This window comes from Pagrus major, chromosome 9, assembly GCF_040436345.1.
Source record: "Pagrus major chromosome 9, Pma_NU_1.0".
NCBI lineage: Eukaryota > Metazoa > Chordata > Actinopteri > Spariformes > Sparidae > Pagrus > Pagrus major.
This window is the reverse complement of record NC_133223.1, coordinates 12,127,139-12,143,779: the sequence shown is the minus strand read 5'-3', so window position 1 is coordinate 12,143,779 and position 16,641 is coordinate 12,127,139. Positions and strand designations below refer to the sequence as shown.

General features: G+C 43.7%; 2 protein-coding genes across 8 annotated transcripts in view; both read right to left on the bottom strand.

Annotated features, from left to right (window-relative positions):
* The window catches only part of lmo7a (LIM domain 7a), a 53,820-nt gene that overhangs the window by 12,605 nt on the left and 24,574 nt on the right, over nt 1-16,641 (bottom strand). For 6 of the 7 annotated variants that reach the window (XM_073474372.1, XM_073474368.1, XM_073474373.1 and 3 more), the window contains exons 6-15: nt 14,417-14,447; nt 12,852-12,965; nt 11,659-11,890; nt 10,750-10,999; nt 5,927-5,956; nt 5,003-5,117; nt 3,955-4,100; nt 2,821-3,487; nt 2,081-2,338; nt 1,525-1,639 (exon numbers count right to left, since the gene is read on the bottom strand). In XM_073474372.1, the coding sequence (XP_073330473.1) occupies nt 1,525-1,639; nt 2,081-2,338; nt 2,821-3,487; nt 3,955-4,100; nt 5,003-5,117; nt 5,927-5,956; nt 10,750-10,999; nt 11,659-11,890; nt 12,852-12,965; nt 14,417-14,447 (1,958 nt within the window). The remainder of the gene's footprint in view (nt 1-1,524; nt 1,640-2,080; nt 2,339-2,820; nt 3,488-3,954; nt 4,101-5,002; nt 5,118-5,926; nt 5,957-10,749; nt 11,000-11,658; nt 11,891-12,851; nt 12,966-14,416; nt 14,448-16,641) is intronic. The other variant, XM_073474369.1, reaches the window with a different exon arrangement.
* Nucleotides 5,970-8,900, bottom strand: LOC141002940 (LIM domain only protein 7-like). Its single transcript, XM_073474375.1, has one exon. It carries the CDS (start codon nt 8,608-8,610, stop codon nt 7,699-7,701), a length of 912 nt encoding a protein of 303 aa, XP_073330476.1. The 5' UTR covers nt 8,611-8,900; the 3' UTR covers nt 5,970-7,698.

The following is a 16,641-nucleotide window of genomic DNA, read 5'->3' as shown; positions in this document are numbered from 1 at the left end:
AGAGAGGGAGAGAGGGTCATTGGCAGTAGAGAATGTACCCAGTTGTACCACTGTAGTGACTATCACAAGGTCTTGAAGTCAAAAGAGCCATTATTCTTGCATTTAATCATCAAACAGTAGTTGTTTTAGTCATTTCACTGAAGTTGAATTTCCAAGAAATTATTGTGATATGAGAATTTGTACTGTGGAGACTCAAATTTTTTGCATATTACATGCTGGATAAGAACTAAGGTATTTTTAAATTATAAGAAAATTATTTTATTGGCGCTGGATAAAGAAAACACTGAGTCAGATAATCTGAGAAATGCTGAATATTGGCTCCATTAATTGGCCAGATGGGTAGTCAGTCGACCAATAGTATACAGTATACATACATAGAAATGTATCTATGATTTACTTTTACTTGTGTTGCCAGAAAATTACATTTGATACTTATGTACAGTTAATATTAGAAACTTTAAGACTATTAATCAATTACTATTTGAATGAGTGTTATATTACAATGGTATCATAATTTTACAGTTATATTTTTGTTTAATTGCTCTTAATGGATTACAAGTTTAATGTGAGATTTAACATTTTACCATTTACCCAGCAATTTCTGTAAACATCCTTTTAAGATCAGTACTTTTGTTTGTTAGTATGTTGCTTGTATCCTTTGTCTTGTTGCTCTGCGTAGCTGCATGTGTGGATAATGTGGTTAATAACAGTAGCTCATTTATGCTCTGTTGCTTTGCACTGCTTTGCATGTCTGCTGAACAGTGGATGTGGTCATCGTACTGTTGCATCTGTGTTTTGCTTCTTCTTGCTGCTTTGCATGATTTGTGCTGTACTCTTACGCTCTATGCTCATACTGTTGCTTTTGTTCTCAACTTGGCATGATATTGTCTTTTGTGTGGTTTTATTCCTAAGCTGTCACTTCAATGTTTTTTCAACATCTTGCCAAAGGACTGCAGTTGAAAATTTACAAATGTCGATTAATGTGCGTCGTCCTTAAATATAAAGAGTTCACGTAACACAATGGATGATTTGACAAGACTGACATGTTGTAAACAAAGTTATGCTGAAGTAAGTAGACGCATCCCCATGTATTGATGTAGGCTCTGTGTGTGACAAGTGTTACTGAAACGTTCCTAAATTTCAAGAGAAGTGTGATGGTGGGAAAATCTCAGTAGAAAGAGAGGCTCAGGCCCAGCAGATCTGACCCACATAGATGCTGCCCTACATACAGTAGGTCTAGCAGTGCCACTGCAATGGACTCGAAACCCTGCTGACACCTAACCAGCAGTGCCTGGCTGTAAAATATAACACAGCCTGCACACTGGTTTCCAATATTACCACTGTACTGTAAGTGTGAATACATCAGTCAGCTTTACTGAGAGTGAGTCCAATTGATGTTTTTCCACTGGGAATGTTGCCGTTGCCAATTTGGCTGACGTGCACACATTATACTGGAAGGTGAATAAAGCTCTACCCATAATCCCTTGGTTTGAAGGTATTCCTCTCATTTGTCTCTGTTGTTACCTGGCTGTACGGATGTGACGCGAGCTCCTGTTGAGTCCCAGGTTGCCTGGAAGCCAAAGTCTCTGCTGCTGTTGGGCTTCTGGTTCAGGCTGACCCGCATCTCACAGTAGTTCTCCTGGAAACCAAACAACAACACAGGTGAGTAGAGATGAACAACAACGGCTTCAAGTGCAGAAATGTGGTCCTGACTTTCCATTACTCCAGAGCTCAGCATGTCGGGCTTGTGTGTCTGTGAGTATGCCAGCCTGCTTTGGCAAGAAATCCTTGTATTAATCATTTATGGCTGAGGATTAAATGCCAACCTGTTGCTATTGTTTAATTTCTGCAGTGAAGCAATCTTGAAAATAAGCAACTTTTACATAAGAAAAGAGGCTGAAGCTTAATTTTGATTTGATTTAATGAATCGTGGGTTCACTTATTATTAACCACAAAGCTAAAAATACATTTAATGACTGTTCGCACTGTAAGTATTAAATAAGAAAGGTGTAACACGTGGATTATTTTCGCCTCAATATACAAGCTGATCTGTTTTGTCAACAGCAGGTAACATGAGTACCTGGCTGGTTTCTTTGGCTGGAGCAGGACTGACTGGGGGTTCACTCTTGACCTGAGGAGGGACAGGTGAGACACTCTGAGTAGAGGTGATGCTCTTCGCTGTGGTCACGTCTTTATCCTCCTCCTCGTCTTCGCTGCTGTGAGCCGAGCTGGACTGAGCCTCGTCCTCAGAGGTCATGAACTGTTGGTAGCGGCTCAGCACAGAAGGCTTCTTTGAAACATCGGCGTCACCGTTGACACGCTTGTGAGGGTCGTCCATCTGTTCAGGACGAATTCAGATTTTTAGAAAGTTAGGTAGTAGTAAAATGATGAGCTGTTGATCCCAAAATAATGAATCTGTAAAAGAGCTTAAAACAGAGAGAAATCAGCTGATGAATGTATTGTAAACTCTTTCAGTAAGCATGAATGTCTTTAAGAGCTCACAATCTTCACTTGACAGTCACTCACTGATCTGATTAAATATAATTTACATTTACTGTAACAGTAATGAATGTGAGGGAGGCTTAAAATAGCAGCTCTGGCAGTCAACTTAGCATTATAAAAACTCTAGCTTCATCCATTATTCACACGGTAATCAGATCGGACTCTTGGCTAACACTGATGCGCTCAAAACAAATAACACTTTACCTGACTAACAAGGCAAAGATTCCTTACTGCCAAGCAAACACTGTCTCCTCCTGTCCATATCCTCTCTGCTACACTGCTAGTTTGTATTTAGTTGTAGAATTATCTAGTACTCACTGGAAAAGCTCGGGGAAGTGAGCTGAGGCGGGACGACTGGGTCCCAAAGGGCCTCGGCGCAACAACTGAGGTTAGACGTGCGCTATCCGATCTCTGGTAGCTCCTGGGGAGGGAGGCGGAAACCCGAGACACCACGGGAGGCTTGGGTTCCATTGAGCTGAGCTGTGGTTGTTGTTTGTACAGAGAACCAGAGGAAGGGGCCTTCACCTCAGCCTCCACTTCAGCCTGTTTGCCCAACAATAGGCGCCTCGGCTTGGGCACCTCTTGTACAACGGTTGCGGCCTTGACTTTGTTAGTGTCCTCTGAGACTGGACTCCTCGGTAAAGGTGCAGCTACTGGAGATTGGGATCTGTGGAAAGAGCTGTAGCTGGTGGGAGTGATGGTGGTCGTGGCGTCGCTGCCTGCAGGACTGTCCAAAATGTCACTTCCCCGTGATGTGGGAGGGGAAGCGGCCCTGCCTGTAGCTGGTGCAGCAGCAGGGGGTTTGTCTTCTTTCAGAAAAGGCTCAGGGGGTTCAGAGGAAGTGTAAGGAGTGTCAATAGTGTAGCTCCTGGCAGGAAGGGTTCGGGTACGTGGGGGAATGACAGGTTTCTCAAACACGTCGTCGTCGTCCAGGTAAGAGAGAGATTTGAGGCGACTGCCGATGCTGTTGTTTCCTTTATTTTCTCTGTGGACCGGACAGAGGAGGAGAAGAGGGATGGGATATAGAGGTAAATAGGGAAAAAAAGTGGACAGTGATGGGTAAAAATTGAAGACAAGGATGGAAAGGGAGGCAATTTAGAGAGATGAAAGGGGATGGGAAATAAAGAGAAGAACACAGGTTGAAAAGAGGAGGGCAGAGAGAGGAGGGGGCAGGGTGTATGCCATGGTTAGATTACACTTTCACACTGACTGAAGACACAATTACAGTCCTCATTCACTCCTGCACAAATAAACCTCTCATACACACATTTTCTCTGTACCTTAGCAAAGGATCCCCCTCCGAGGGTAAAAAAAAGGTGCAACAGAGGAACAAATTCAGTGTGTAAAACCAGGACCAGAAAATAAAAAATTGTATGGCATTAAATCTAACAATATCATGATACACAACCCTCGCTCTATCAAAAGCACCTGATCAGGTGTGTTTTCACTCACCTCTCCTCTTGCATCTCCTTGAAGGTCTTGGACCTTCTGTTGCTGTTGCCGCTGTATGTGATCTGCTCTATCTTCTCCCTCTCCTCTTTCTTCTTCACTATATCAGAGTTGACACTCCTGCGCCGGTTCTTCCATTTGCTCAGGTCCTGCAGCAAAAGTAAGCCCAGATCACCTCATGCCCCATTTCGTAACAAATCATCTCAGATCTACAAATAAAACAGGCTGGTATTTTCTGACTGGTTGTGTTGCATGGCTAACTGAACCGCTGAGGGGAGTGAAGTTGAGAAGGAGAGAGAAAGACACACAAAAAAGAAAGGACTACATTTGAAGGTGTTCTATTTGTGTGCTTTAGGCTCCTCCCGGCTCACCTCCCCTGTGTATTTGGGACTGTGTGACCTAAATGCTGCTTTAAGACTCCATTATTTTGCCATGACACCATCAGACCGCTGACAGACACACTACTGTCATATGTATGTGGATAACTTTTTTAGTCTTAATGTTTCTACCAAAGAATGAGCTCTTGTGATGGATCATGGGGGTGTTTAAAACTGGAGCAACACTGCCCTTTGAAAATAAGTTTCCAGGAATTACACGCATCCCCAAGTTAATGTTATAAGGATTAGGTTATTTTTATTCTCGGCTCTCTGTCTTACATCATCTGCCTATTTACATCATAACACCAGTTCACATTAATTATATTTTTCATATTAACAGTATGTCGTGTTTCCTGTCATAAACACTCTGATTTGGAAAAGAGGACAGTCCATAGCCAGAGGGCAGTGCTGCACCAATCGGTGTCTGCCTCTGTCTCTGGCTTCTATCTAAACAGCTCTCTTTTCACCCTGTGGCCAAGGACTGTACAGCAACACCTGCTCTCCTGAGTGCCGCACAGATCCCACAGATCAGCCGCTCACCTCTCATGTCTGTGTTGGGAACAAAACATCCTCCTGCCAGAGTCGACTTGTCTTGATTCATTTAACAAGAATGGTGGGGAGCAAACAGATAGCCTCCAGCGTTAGTGTGCGTTAGGTGTACCAGTTATACTCACATCCTGCCACTTATCCTCGGTCTCCTTTATCTGCTCACGATGCTTCTGCAGCTCTTCGTAGCGAACCTGCCGGAGGACGCTGGGGTCGACCTGTATGTCGCTTGTTGATTTACTCCTGTGGAAAGAAAACGTTTTTTAAAAAGGCCCTGGGCATCAGCAGGGGCGGAGGGGGGGTTTAGTTTGCTTATCCTGGCAGAAGCTTTACACAAGGGGAAAAAAGTAAGAAAATATTTAAATATATGTATTCCACTCCAAGTATGCATGCACCATCTCTTACCATCCTGTCAAATAAGCTGTAGAAAAAAACAAACGTGCAAAATTCAAATAGTCAAATTAAATTCCACCTTGTACCATGACAAACATTTGGCGCCGATGCTGAAAATAAATTGCATTAGACCTTCAACCTGTATCCAAGTGTTAGTCTACAAACAGCACACTGGTCAACCACAGAAAACTGTGGAGTAACGTAAGCTTGGCAGGTTAGTAACGTGTATCACAGCCCTCCCAGTCATGCAGAAGAGCAAAGTCGCTCAAAAGCTCACAGCCTTTAGAAAAACGCACTCTTTGTTTTCACTTACCTGTTAAGATTTACAAGTGTCTCATGCTCAGTCAGTATATCAGTGCTCAGTCATGACTCTCACTGGGACTTACTGCAGGTTAGGTAGAGCACCCAGCGTATTGCTATTGTATGCATCTTTTCACTTTGTTGCTTTGTCAATAGAGCTTTGTGGAGCAACTAATTCCCCCTCCCCTCCATCACCCTGAACTTGGCCCTGTGCCATACAATACTCTGTGTTGTGTGTCAGCATTTAGCAGGTCGAGGGTGAGAACAGCAGCACAAAAGCAGGGGGCAGCGAGGTACGACTGTAAGAGGCCAGAGCGAATGCAAACGTGCCACATTCCTGGGAGCCCGTATCAACTCACCCGTCCGTACTCTCTTGCGTTTGGTGCTGTCTAGGAAACCAGAGAGAACCACAGACAACACAGTCACATTTCTGCAGGAGGGCCTTTGACAGTGAGTCTGGTCAAGAGCTTGAAGCCAATTATAGACTCTGAAAGCAGCTTGGCTTCAAATGTGTGGACAACCAGCTAAAACATGACTCTGCTGGTTTTCACTTCATACACAGAAAGATGTTGTTTACCCCCTCAATGCACAATTAAGCTTGTGCACCCACTTCAGAGCTAATGCCTTTAGCTTTGCAGCTCCACTGAAGATTTCAGCTTTAACACAGGGTGTAAATAATGTTGTTTCAAATCAATTTGGGATCTTGAGGCTTTTTCTTTGACTGTTTATAAAGATCTTTAAAAAATCCCCATCTACTTCAGTTGTTACGTGAATGCTGCAAGATTATTTCGTTGTGAAGCTCCAGAAATGTTTTGTGGACTACAGAACTTTATTTTCCATCAGCGTGGGGGTGAGTAGATAATGACCCAATTTAATTTTTTCTGCTGAACTGTTCCTTTAAAGTGTGTATATAGTAGGCTTACAGCACAGTATCACCTTTCCTTTCCCTGACAGTTGGCTGGGGAGTTGTGCAGACATGCATCTTTCCCTAAACAATGCTGCCTTTCTGGCGACTCCGACATGATGTCACTGGAACCATGGCTTTACATATGGAAGTGAAGTAAATCCAGATGGCCTTGACTCAGGTTAAATGGTTGCTTTGTCTGTGCTTGTGTGTGTCTGTTCATATGCAAACACAGTGCGGTACAGATTTGAGTTCAGGTTACTATGGAGTCCACATCTTCTTTCAGAGCTGTGGGGAATTTCTATCGGCTTTCATGTCGGCTCCACAGACAAGACTACGTTTAATTGTCCCGCTCCCTTCTGTCAGGACGGTATGTTTGGATATTACTCAAGCTTAAATATCTCCACACTCTCATGCTGCTGCACTTTGAGCTTTACATGTCAGTGTGAAGTTCCCAGTGCTGAGGAAAAACAATATTGTACTGTGTATACAGTCAGATCCATGTTACTGTAGGTGTTGGATGAGGTCAACAAATGGTCATTTCAACGCATTCCATCACAAGGTCATGAAGTCTTATTTTCTTTATTAAGCTTAAATATTTTGTCAATTCACAGGCAAACTCGGTCTGATAGGGAAACAAAACCAAAGATATAAGGCAAATTTTGGGTCTGTTTAACAGTGCTCGTGATGAACCAAACAAAGTCAGAGATTTGTTCAAAAATCACACTTCAAAAACACAGCAGCAGTGAGTTCAATACAGTCCGCCCATCCACTCAGCATTTACATACCATGTGTAAAGTAACCATATTGCCATCATGCAGAACACTAAAATCAATGGCCATATGGTGACAATATCATAGGATCTTTCATTACAGATTTTTCTCACTTGAAAACGACGTATTCAATTTTGAAGTAACAAACATTTAAAACAAGAGAAAGTTCTGAGCTGTTGCTGTTTTTTCATTGCAGTTTGTGTTGAAGTACTCACGACTGACCCAGTGAATGCCGAAGGCACCTAGTAGTTTTCATAAAGAAGAGCTCAACTGTGATCTTTAGTCCAGCCATTCAAAACAAGCAGTCTAGACCACTTCACCAACAGACAGACAATATTCCAAGACTGAAATGGCACTTAATCGTTTTCACAGAAACAATAACAACACAAAGGATTGCAGAAAAAAGTCAACAAAGTAAGGAGAACACAACAGGCACTGTAACAGCAATCTGCTTTTACAACTTCAGAGCAGCCAGCCTCTCCACCAGAAGCCTCTTCTTATATCTCAGCCGACTGGCTTCCCTGATCGCCTGCATTCTCTGCAGGTCGCCTTCACTGCAGGAAGAGGGCACTGAGGGCATCTGATTGGCTGATGGGCCTCTCAGTGAGCTCTGACTCTCCTCAGAACAAACTCCAAGTTTCCTGACAAGCATGTCATCTGTTTTAGGATGTGTCTCCCTCTCAACCTGATTCTGTTTATTTGCTGCTGCCTCCTGGGTCAGAGGACATGGGGGGCACAGGAGTCTGGCCTTGAGATCAGGAGGCAGAGCCCATGGCTCTGGGATGGGCATTGGGGCATAGTTGTCAGGGGCTCCTGAGAGTGGCCGTTGTTGCTGAACCTGCTGGGTCTTCTCCTTACGATAAACCACATCGTCCTTCTCGATATCAGGATAATCGTCCTCCTCGGTGCCGCCGTGCACGTGTCGTTGGGTGATGATGTTGAGTTGCGGTTCAGACGTGTAGAGACGGCGTTTGGGGGGCAGGTGAGACTTTATCATAGCCAAGTCTGTGTTAGACTGGAAGGCCAGGGTTCGCCTGGCAAACATGTCATCATTCTCCAAGTCAGGGTTAATGCTCTCATAGTCAAAGGGGTCTGGGGGCTCCCGGGGGTCTTGACGGCCCAGGAGGGGCCACCTTTCACATTTGACCAGTTTGGGACCCGAGCTGGGGTCTACTGGGGCGAACACCAGAGGGGGGGTCTCTAACAGAGGGGGCTGTATCTTTGGGAGCTGTGGGAGAGTGTTTGCTTGGATATGAGGACTGCAGGGTGGGCAAAAGGAGAGAAAAGGACAGAGAGGAGATGAGTGCATGCATGTGAACTGGATCAAGGAGCAAGAAAAGGAGGAGGAAATATATGAAGCAGCCATTTGATTCAAACTAATGTTGATCAAATCTGGATTTTATAACCACTCTGTGATACCAGTACGTAAGTTTTACCAGTAAGCAAAGTTTTCCCTTGAAAATGCTTTAATAAAATAGGATAATGCTGAGACACAGCCTATTTTCTACAAAGGTCAGTGCGGGCAAACTGCTTTATAAAGCGGGTTAGAGCAACCTTCAGCAGCTTGACAGTGTATTTTATCATTAGTATATTAGAAAGCATCAGAAATTCAGCCCCAACAGGAGCCAATCATATTTCTCCTATAAAATCCAGATCCTTTTCTAAAACATTCCTTCATTGTCACAATCATGCAGCTGTATCGACCTTTTCCCCACAACAAGGGTGGTGTGAGCCGAGGCCTCGTGTGTGTGGGAGTGAGAGGGGGAGGTGCCGGAGCGAGAGGGGGCAGAGGAGAGCCAAGGACTGATGTCACAGTCTGAATCATCTGAGGAAGAGCCCGACTTCTTATGGCTACATCCAAGGAGAGCAGGGTGGAGGAAGGACAGGGGACAGAAGCACAGAGAGGGTAAAGGAGAAAGATAGGAGGCAGTGGTAGGGGAAGAGAAAGAAAGGTAAGTAGGAGAATCTATGCAGAAAGTGCAGTGAATAACAGAATATCAAATATTGAGTCTCAGGATCTATAAGGGTAAATTAGCATGCAATGATAATATAGGACATCAATGTGTGTGATAGAAAAGTAAGAAAAGATTGTGCAAGAAGCAGGGAATATATTGCATCTATGATGTTGCTCCTGTGTGTATGTGTTTGAGTGATAATATGATAATTATGTGTATGAAAGAACTTCATATAATGCTGGATTTTAACACCCTCACACACCTGAAGCCTTGCATCTTCTTGTACCAGGGTCTCCTCTGAGAGCCCAGTTTGATCTTCTGTATGTGTACATCTTCCTCGGGGGTCCAGAACTTTGGTAAGAACTTGTCATGAGATTCGTTGCCAGCAGGCTGAGGTTTGATGCCCATCTTGCGTGCGTAGAGATCATCCTGGATGGGGTCGGCGTAGCCCACCTCATCATCCTCATCCTCAGAGTCGCCGTATATCTCCCTGAACAGGCTGTCGGTGGACACGACCCGGCGGTGTTCCACCCTCACAGAGCTGTGCTTGGAGGGCTGCATTTCGCTGTTGTTGATGTCGCTGCTGCTCGAGAGAGACAGCCAATCACACGTGTCAAAAGCACTTCTCAGCAGCAGAACAGCATGGCAGTCACGCAAAGAGGGGCATAATACCTCGGGCACCTCAAATCAAATGATGCGAGGATTAGCAGCCAAATGCAAGCTCAAAACCAAACTAGAAAGCTCAAACTCAAATCACTCCTTCAAGCTCATAAAATTCAGAAGGAGCAAATAAGGACGTGCTGCAGCTAAAATCTCAAACCAAACCAAACAGAAACCAACAAACTGAAGACTTGTTAGAGGCAGCATACTACAACCAAACATGTCGCTCATGGTTACAATTAACCATGCAAACTGAGGGTAAGAGAAGCGCTCTACTTTGTTCTCATCAGGCAGGCACATCAAAGTCACACTGTTGCTTCATGTTCTCTGACCTGAGGAAGGTCACATTCTGTTGAGGGACAACACTGGGAGTCATAGTGACCTTAGGCCAGGGGCTCCCTCTGCCCCCAGAGGCCCTTCCCGCTGCCATGGGACTCGCGGGCACGGCGAAGTTGGTGGGAGGAGCCGGGGAGGGGCTGTGGAAGCGTCTGCTGGCCAGGTCATCCAGAACAAGGTCAGGATCCGGTCGATCTGCATCCGAGTCACTGCCACTGTCATACTCATAGGCCCACTGCAGGTCAGCCGCGGGGACAGCGGTCTGGGAGACCTGACTGTTTGCGTACCAGTCAGGGGAAAGCCTCGATTCACTGCGGTCGTCATTCCACCACAAAATGAAACACAACACCAGTACACACCACCATTGACCATTCGCAGACAACACAACGGGAGCACAAACACCAATAATGATAGGAGAGGAGTCAAAGTAAACCAAGGACTTAGGTACGAACACTTCAGAATCACCTTGTTACATTGCTTTTAAGAAAGAAAATACATTTTAAGCACCTTCAATCATATCAAAGTGTTAACTGTAGTGCGTATTCAAACAGTACCTTGTGAGTGTGCCTTCATCCTCTGTGTATGAGGGGTTGGCCCAGCTCCGCCGACTTTCCTCATTGCGTTCGGCTCGCTTCTTCCTCAGTGGAGCGGGTACATAGCCTGACGCTTTGTCTTTAGAGGGCAGGAACTGGTTAAACTGGGCACTGGTCTTGGGTGTGATGGATGTGGACCGGCGGTAACTGACATTGTCCTTGGTGTTGGCCATCCTGAAGCCAGAGTCTGCCTCAGTGTCGCTGCAACAACCTGGAGCGCAGGCAGAACGGGCAGAGGAGGGAGGACAAACAGGTGTGAGAGAGGAGAAGGCAGAAGTCTGATGTGGGTAATGAAGTAGAAAAAAGGGCAGAGGAGGTGAGAAAAGAGTGAGGGGAGTGTGTTGTGTGTTCTGACATGACTTTGAAGGAGTAACAGAGGGGTGCAGGGTGGGGAACGGAGGCCTCCTCATTTACAAGATGGTGTGGACGGCTGTGGAATGTCTTGCTGCCCTCTCTTACGGGGGGGACAACCAGACCAGCACTACCCTCCCTCACAGCATACTACACTTGTGTCATGAAACCAGACGGCTTTGGCACTGATATATAATATCTCCTCTCTTGGGGACACGGATGAATTTTCACTGAAAACATTCACTTTCAAAAGCCTACCACTAGATGGCAACAGGCATTTGTTTTCACAAAGGGGAGGCAACTTTCTGGCTCTGATGCAATATATCTTTTCACAAATATTTGAAGTTCTGGATGGATGAATTTGATTATATGCTGCTAGGGTGTAAGAGACCATCTCAAATAACACAAAAAACAATCACAAAAGTAAAAGAAAACATGCTTTACAAGTGTAAAAAAGTTCTTGTAAGAATAACAGACCTGATTATGAACTATGGATGTAAATGACTTAATGTCTCCTACCCTCGCTGCCGCCTTTAAGAGTGGTGTCAGATGAGATGCTGTGGGGTCGAGAGCCCAAAGAGTCCAAACTGTCCAGGGAGTCGTCTCTCTTGTGTCCGCCTCCTCCTCCTCCTCCTCCTCCTCCTCCTCCTCCTCTCAGATGGTGGAGCTCCTCTCGCTCTGAGTACCAGCTATCTCCAAAACCGCTGTCCCTGACGTTGCTGCCTTTCTGACTGGACGTTTCCTGCAGAGCCTTTCATATGGACACAAAAACACACACGCAGTCAGATAATAGGGTGCCAATTACAACATTTAGCTCCACTGTGTGTGTGGTGCGTGAGAGATCTCCCAGGTAGAGTGAGAAGTCTGTACTGTCTAGCCTCTCATTCTTACTGCCAACGTACACTCCTATAACGTCTATAAGGGGCGATGCATGCTGTAATTTAAATGAAATAACCTTGTTGTTTTCTATTCACTGTCATCTCTGTCAGAACAAAGTAATCTAAGTACCCTGATGACTGTGTTTACTGTGTTAAGAGACAATGTTATTGCACATAAACACATCAGCAAACCCCCGGAGCCACTTTAACCAGCATGGGTGCAGACAAGCAAAAACTTGTCCACCACTTTAAAAAGAAAATGATTTTCAGATCTGTAATCCACTGAATCCTACCAGACAATACAAGTCCACAAACTAAACCCAGCCTAACACTGCTTGGATTATCGTAGCTAAATGTACAAGAGGCGCAGTAACCAACTGCTATTACTGAAAATCCCTGTAGTCAGTTGAATTATAGAGGCGCTGAACACCGCCACCACCTATAAATCTGTTTGAAAGCAAAGTGCCAAATTCAACACCAGAACGAGCAGAGGCTTCTTCAAGAAAGGCAGCTATTTTCACACGCAAACCACGCGAACTGTGTGCCATGTTGTCAACAAGATTAAAATAGCTGAGTCAGGGGATCAGGTCATTTATGACTTAACGTAGCTTTGGTTTTAGTGGGCAGCAATCCGAGGGCCCCTTGGCCTTTAACAGTCGTTCTTCCACACATAGTCTACATACCAGAGAGGATACAGAAATGTACTGGGCAGTGGCTGTAAAAGAGGATTTCATCCATGCTACTTCTGGTTTCCACAAAAAAATTAAGCTTTTGTTTCATGGCAGCGCAGATCAGACAGCTCAGATTGCACAATAGACACTTAGAGAGTTTTACCTTGTATAGTGCTGTGCCCAATAATCCCTCGAATGCCTTAAAATTCAGGTAAGGTCCATCATAGTAACGGTCACACTGAGCTCTTCTACCCAGCCAGTAAATGGTGATCAACACCTGAGGAGAAGAAAACATAGAGTTTAATACACAAACCATATACGCCCATGTGCATAAATGACCAGATCAGATTAAAGCTGTACTTTTACCCTAACTGATGTTCTGTGCAGTGCTACAGCAGGTGATTGTTATGATAGTTGCAGCCCTACACTGACACAAGGTGATATCACCCAGTGCCATGCTCTCTCTTGTTTCCAGGCTCATCCAGAATACTCTGCTGCTGTTTGTGTGTGCATTAATAGGCAGGACAGGTAAATGTGCTGCACCAAAGCACACAAACATCGCCACATCAACAATGCTGGTGCCCTATTATACATGATACGGTTCAAATTGACATGTCAGCGCTTTGGTTTTATGTCATCTAAGTTAGAATGTTATTATTGTTGCAGTTTGAGTGTACAGCAGCCACATGATGAAGCTGTGATGAGAAATCCTCCTAAAACAAAATCTATGACTAATATAACATCTATTGGACAAACACAACCCTAACCCATAAATGTGTATCTGTTATTTTAATTACTTTATTGCTCCTTTTTTAAGACCTTAAAATACATCTAAAATTTAGTCTGGGAGTAATGTAAGGGTAACTCATTAATTTTGGGTTAAATGTTTACTTCAGGGACCCTGTTGGAATTGAGCATTCTCATTTTTTTTACATGTTATCATGTGCATTCAGTGCACTTTAAATGTGTCATTTTAATACAAAATTGGTTAAAGGACAATTTATTTTAAAGAGTTTGGAGACACTGTGGTCAGAGATTATGTAGCTAATGCAAAGAGCCTTGACAAGTAACTAACATTAACTAACACGAGGCTGTTAGCTGCTGCTAAACCAAGCTAGCCTAGTCAAGGGGCTAACATTAATACCGCTCGTGTACTCAACGTTAGCGTTACTTTACAACTCATCTGTGAATGTCAGCCACAGTTTTTGGGGTCAGTGCATAAAACAATAAGCATGCTATCAGTACGTAGTCGGACAATGTGCGGAGATATAAAAGTTAGTACTCTGTTGTTAAAAACACTAACATGAAGCTGTTAGCTGGTGTTAAACCAAGCGGACCTTGTCTAGGAGCTAACATTACAACCAACATGCATTTAACGTTAGTGTTACTTTACAGCTCTACTGTAGACATCAGCTACAAATGTTTGGGTCAGTGTGGGAATAAAGTTAGCGCTCTACTGAGTATTATCAATATGTATCTTGTAAAATATCTGTTGTAATCTGTGACACAATGTTGTCAGAAGTTTATTAACCGGTGGGAACATTTCCTCACTGTGGTATCCCTAATTTGCATTTGCCAACATCTGTAAACAGACTTCAGCAGAGTTTCCCTGTTCTCCAGTGACACCTGAACAGGACTGTAACTGTAACTGACACTAAATTTTGTTTTACGTTTTATTAGTGCCAACATATCAGTTCTTAGAAAAAAAGCTCATGTTTTTCCACTCACATTTTTCAGCCTCCTGTCGGTCTCTTGATGCCTGTGAGAGATAGAGCAGAAAACAGAGGTGTGTTTGTGAGAGAAAATGACAATAAAACGAACAGAGGGCATGCTTGTCGGGTCTCTGTGTTGGACGGTGAAAGAGCTGGAAAGTGAGAGCACAATCCAGACTACTGCCAGCCCTTCACTCACTCTCACACAACAACACAAAGGCTGAGAGAAAAACAAACACACATTTCAGAGGAAAAAAAAATCATTGCAAGCAATAAAGTAAAGTGTTGTGTGAGAGAGTGTCTATTTTTCCCACTAATCGCAAAATGGAGCAGCTGTAAAAACAGTTAGACTTTAGGGGACACAAAGGGAGGTCTGTGTCTGATTTTAAATAATGATAAAACTAATAGCTGCTAATTCAACATCTCAGTACCAAACAAGGCTCACTGTTGGCGCGACAAAGCCACATGCATGCTACCAAGGTCAAACAGAATTTCAGCCATATTTCTGGGGTTTGACAGTTGACCTTGCAGTCAGTAAATCACTTTCCCAGGAAAATGTCAGTTCGTTCTTACTCCTGTGAAAAAGCACACAAAGCTGCAAGCCTGATGTTACCTTTTTCTTATGTACTGGACGCCGTGTACCTTTCACCTCAGTGGCCGGTAGTGTCTATTTAAAGTGGTCAATAAACAGTGATAATCTGCTTCAGTACATACAGTAACCTTTGTGACACAGGAAAGATATATAGTCTGCTTCACATACCCTGTGCATGATACACATTCCTGCTCTCATGTGGTAACACAATAGTCACACATGCCTCTCTGCCCAGGAGCACTTGGATTTCTTACAGCCCTTTCCTGCACTCAAGTAACCTATGCACCTGCGACGCCTGTACTGTACTGCGCTGACACCCTTGATGACTTCCTGTCAATCACGTGTTCATATACATTGCTTGATTCAAGGGGAGGAAACAAAGCCAGGAGGTAAAATTAAACACATCATTTTAGTTATTTAAAAATCAGAGCCAATGGTAAGATTGGGACTGATCTAAGACGTTAGCACTGATTGTCCAATATATCATTCAGCAACCACTAAACCGCTAGTTCCCAAACATTTCAGCGTCTGACTTCTTGCAAAGATATGGTGTTCCCCTGATGAGCTGTTGCCTCTAAACTTCTCAGATTGTTTTTTTTGAGTAGCTGTTTTAGGCAAAGATTCATCATCTGATATTTCACAAAACAAGCAAAGATTAGTCCAAAAATGAATCAAATCTGTGTAGCTCAACTTTGTTTTTCTTCTTTCTGACCACACTAATCATCGCATGACCAACCAGATTTATCTTGTGACTCACTTGGAGCCACTGAACTAAACTACGCCACAGTATATAAAGTAGTAAAAACAGTTGTCATGCGCAACTGCTACTTACATAATGAAGCATCAATATTAACAACCTAATAATCTATATTTACAGCATCCATTCACTTTTAAACTTCATATATTTGTTGGCAAACAGCTGCGTATTTACACATCCAGCAGTTATGGAGCAACGTTAGCAGTAATTTTGAGTTGTGTTTCTGCCCCTCTGGTTGCTGTAAATCTAATGTTCTCTCTCTTGTAGTTCGTAGTCTTTATCAATTCCTGAGGGAAATATTTGACAATTTAGTTGCTAAATGCTCCATTATGTTCACCAGTTAGCTGCCGATGGCTGTTTGGTGCTGAGCAGGGAGGGCACACTGGGTTTTTAGAGCTTTTTCGCTGAAAAAGGCTGCTTGCTGTGAACAAATATGACATTATGAGATCGGTGAGAGTGAACCAAAACAATAAATGAGCTGAAACTCACTATAGGTTCAGAAAAATACACTTAAAGTCGCCTTCACTTTGATAAAACTTTGAATGTAGAACATTTACTTGTAATGGTGCATGTTTACATTGCTGCACTGGTACTTTTACTTCAGTAAAGGATCTCAGTACTTCTGCCACTGCTGACAACATTTAACTGGATGGAAAGCAGATCAACTTTCTCACCATTATGCGTCATCTCACACCCGAGGCTTCCAACATGATAACTTGCCAGCAGTAAAAACTTAAATGGACATTTACCAATTGGGCATATTGCAAATTTATAGGCCCAATAAAAGAGGCGGGTGAAAAAATGCCCTCTCTTGTGTGGCTTGGAACACAGTCACAAAGGCTAAGATTATAACAGTGGTAGTCAGGTCCAGAAAAAAGGAGCTGTGTACCAA